This window comes from Mauremys mutica, chromosome 12 (genome assembly GCF_020497125.1).
Source record: "Mauremys mutica isolate MM-2020 ecotype Southern chromosome 12, ASM2049712v1, whole genome shotgun sequence".
Classification (NCBI taxonomy): domain Eukaryota; kingdom Metazoa; phylum Chordata; order Testudines; family Geoemydidae; genus Mauremys; species Mauremys mutica.
In genome coordinates this window covers 82488170-82491398 of record NC_059083.1, presented here as the reverse complement: position 1 = coordinate 82491398, position 3229 = coordinate 82488170, and the positions used below count along the sequence as shown (strand labels likewise).

Here is a 3229-nt window from a genome sequence, read left to right as displayed (position 1 = left end):
TCTCCCATTTTCCTCTGCACTGGGCTTTGCCCCATAACAGCAGCTCCTGCCCCCAGCCTGGGCTGTGTCCTGACAGCGCTCAGATTAAAGACAGAGGGGAGGTGGGTGCTACCCGAGTGGCTGGCTTGTTGCCTGTCAACAGCCCCGCACTGAACTGGTTGGGGCTAAGCAGCACTGGGGGCAGGCTCTCTGCAGGAGCAATTGGAGCCCCCAGCTTGAAACCAAGGGCTGGCCTCGCCCTGAGCCCCTGCTGCAGCTCAAGCTAGGGATGGTCAGTAGGCCTGGCCGAGGCTTAGTCCCACACTCCTCACGCTGTCTCAGTTAATTGGGCTGGAAGCCCCCCTTGCTCACAGGAGCCTGCTGCCATCTCCCAGCCTTCGGGGGGGGGGGGAGGAGACCTGAATCCAGACTTAGCCCCGATCCCTCCTGAGTGACTGAGCTCCCTGCCACTGCAGTGAGCAATGTAAATAAATGATGTTTCCACTCCATATCTGTGCATTAAAGGCGGGGAGGGTGGCAAGAGCTGGCTGAATGGATGCATTTGGGCCAGGGCAGGGAGGTAAGATAACTGGGGAAGGGCTTGATGCTGTGAATGGGAGCAGGGCCGCCTTTAGGAAGTGCAGGGCCCAATTTGAACAGTTTTGACAGGGCCCTGGCAGGGATGACTTTAAAAAAAACAAAAAAAAAAACCCCACACACAAAAAAACCACGTGAGGCTTGTACTCACCGGGTGGTGCTCTGAGTCTTCGGCGGCGCTTCGGCCGCGGGTCCTTCACTCGCTCCGGTGGCACTGAAGGACCCGCCGCCGAAGTCCCGGAGTGAGCGAAGGACCCGCCGCCGAAGTGCCGCTGAAGACCCGAAGCGCCGCCAGGTAGGAAAAGGCGCCTCTAGCCAGGGAAAGGATTCTCACGGGGTGCGGGGCCCGATTTGGGGGAATTGGTGGACTAGGCCTAAAGCCAGCCCTGAATGGGAGGCTGCTGGGGCCTAAGTCCTGCATCTCCCTGGCTGGCCAGAGTGATTGGTCCCAGGCTGAGGGGTGGTGTTTGGGGCTGGGGCCATGCTCAGCCCAGGGCCGGCTCCAGAGCCCAGCGGGGCAAGCACCCGCCTGGGGCGGCCCTTTCCCGGGGGGGCGGCAGGCTGGGCCGGCGGACCTGCCGCAGTCATGCCTGCGGGAGGTCCACCGGAGCCCCGGGAGCAGCGGACCTGCCACAGGCATGACTGCGGACGGTTCGCTGGTCCCGCGGCTCGGCTGGACCTCTCGCAGGCATGACTGCGGCAGCTCAACCGGAGCCGCCGGACCAGCGAACCACCCGCAGCTGCGGGAGGTCCAGCCGAGCCGCGCGACCAGCGGACCCTCTGCAGTCATGCCCGCGGGAGGTCCGCGGCTCGGGGGCGCCTCCCGGGCATGACTGCTTGGGGCGGCCAAAAAGGTAGAGCCGCCCCTGGCTCAGCCTGCCCTGGCTGGTGGGGTGGGGGGCAAGTTCCTAGCTGGGGCCCCTCCCTCCTAGCACAGCCCCTCAGGGATCCCCCAGGGGTGAGCAGGGGTGGAAGGCAGGTCCCTCCAGGGGGAAGCAGGTGTGCACAGAACCGTGGGGCAGAGCGATCCTGGGGCTGGCACCTCCCCCCCCCCCAGGCAGGAGACAGAGGAGATGGTTTAAAGGTGCCTTTATTGTCAGATGCAGATGATAGGGTGCTGCTCCCCATGGTGGGGGGATTAGGTGCTGTTGCAGGCTGAGGGGTCCAGGGAGATGGTGACATCAGCCTTGCACTGGATGGTGCTGGGGGCTCCGGTCAGCAGCTGGCAGTTGGGCAGCTCCAGGGCAAGGTCCTTCACACACAGAGCCTGGAGGCGGAGAAGCGGGTGGTTACAGCCTACAAAGAACCGTCGGGGACCCGCTACCCCCAGCCGCCCCAGCACCCGCTGCATCTTCAGCGGTGAGAGGGACCCGGTTCCCCCCGGGCCAGGGGCTGCTGCTGGCCCCGCGGAGTGGGTCCTGCAGGTGCAGGCTGGGGGTGCTGCTGGCCCGGCCCCAGAGGAGCGCGGGGGGCGCTGAGCTGCCGGAGGCGGCAGAGACAGGCCCCGGCCCCCCACTCACCGTGCTCCGGAGCGCGGGGCCCGGCGGCTCGGGGGGCAGCGGCGCGGCGCGGCGCTCGGCGCTGTCTGTCCAGCTCTCGGCGCGGCGGACGTGGGGCGCGCGGCGGATCCCGGACAGGAGTCCCGAGGCTCTGCCCACCGAGTAGGCGCTGGGTCCGGCCGCCTGCTTGTACCACGCCTGGGCGGGCGGGCCGAGCAGCGCGGCCAGAGCGAGGCAGAGCAGGGCGCGGGTGCGGGCTCGCTGCATGGTGCCGGCGGGCTCCGGCGACGGCTCCGACTACGGCGCTGCCATCGCTCGGCCGCCCCTTATAGCGCCGGGCGGGCGAGCGGGCGGGGGAGGCGCCTGGCGCTGCGCGGGGCTCCGCGGGGGCGGAGGCGGCGCCCGGGCGGGGCTCAGCTGGGCCGGCGGCCAGTCCGCGGGCGGGCGCGGGCGCGGGGGGGTCCCCGGGACCCGGCCGGTGTGTGGGGTGCCGCCTGCCCTGCACCCCCGGACTCGCCCGGGACCCCGCTCCGCTCCCGTGGGTACCAGCGGTGCGGGGCGCGAACGCGCGGGTGAGAAAAGCCTGCGAGCTGCCCGGGCTGGCTCCTGCCCCAGGTGCCGCCGGCCTGGCTGGAAACGGACAGTCCCGGCCCCACAAGCGGCAGCTCAGAGCCCCAGACCAGCCCCCTTTGCTGAACTGCCCCCGGCCCCTGCAGGGCGCCGCAGGGCCCCCGAGCCAGGTACGGGCTGTCCGGGCCGCCGGGCTGAAGGGCGGCTGGGTGGGGGTCGGTAAACCCAGCCTCGCACCCGCCTCTCCCTGGGGGTGTCCCGTCCCTGGGGCTGTGCCCCCCCTTTCATTCCTTTAGCTGGGCTGCCGCCAGCCGGGGGCGCTGGAAGAGACCCACTGAACCACACTGTAAACCCTGCATCTCATGGAAACCGCGTCAGGCCGGCACAAGCCCCGGGCCTCCCCCTCCCCATCTTTCCCCGGCTGCCCCTGCACACGGAAGTAGCCCCCTTGCAGCAGGGGCGGCGCTAGACATTTCGCGGCCCCAAGCAGGCGGCATGGCGGGGGGGGGGCGCTCTGCCGGTCGCTGGTCCCGCGGCTTCCAGCGGACCCTCCGCAGGCAGCCTGCTCGCCCCCCCCCCCTCCG

The 3229-nt window shown here is 69.5% G+C and overlaps 1 protein-coding gene across 1 annotated transcript; it reads right to left on the bottom strand.

The window, feature by feature from the left end:
- Positions 1–1491: 1491 nt before the first annotated feature.
- NPB (neuropeptide B) lies at positions 1492–2380 on the bottom strand. The gene is made up of 2 exons (XM_044983967.1): positions 2097–2380; positions 1492–1843 (listed from the first exon to the last, which is right to left on the bottom strand). Exons 1-2 carry the CDS (start codon positions 2340–2342, stop codon positions 1715–1717), a joined length of 375 nt encoding a protein of 124 aa, XP_044839902.1. The 5' UTR covers positions 2343–2380; the 3' UTR covers positions 1492–1714.
- Positions 2381–3229: the final 849 nt, after the last annotated feature.

Excerpts from the sequence above, each read along its gene's own strand:
- NPB (XM_044983967.1), bottom strand. The coding sequence starts at position 2,342 with ATGCAGCGAGCCCGCACCCGCGCCCTGCTCTGCCTCGCTCTGGCCGCG. Across the intron at positions 1,844-2,096 it reads GCCCCGCGCTCCGGAGCACG|GCTCTGTGTGTGAAGGACCT; the intron begins GTGAGTGGGGGG and ends CTCCGCCTCCAG.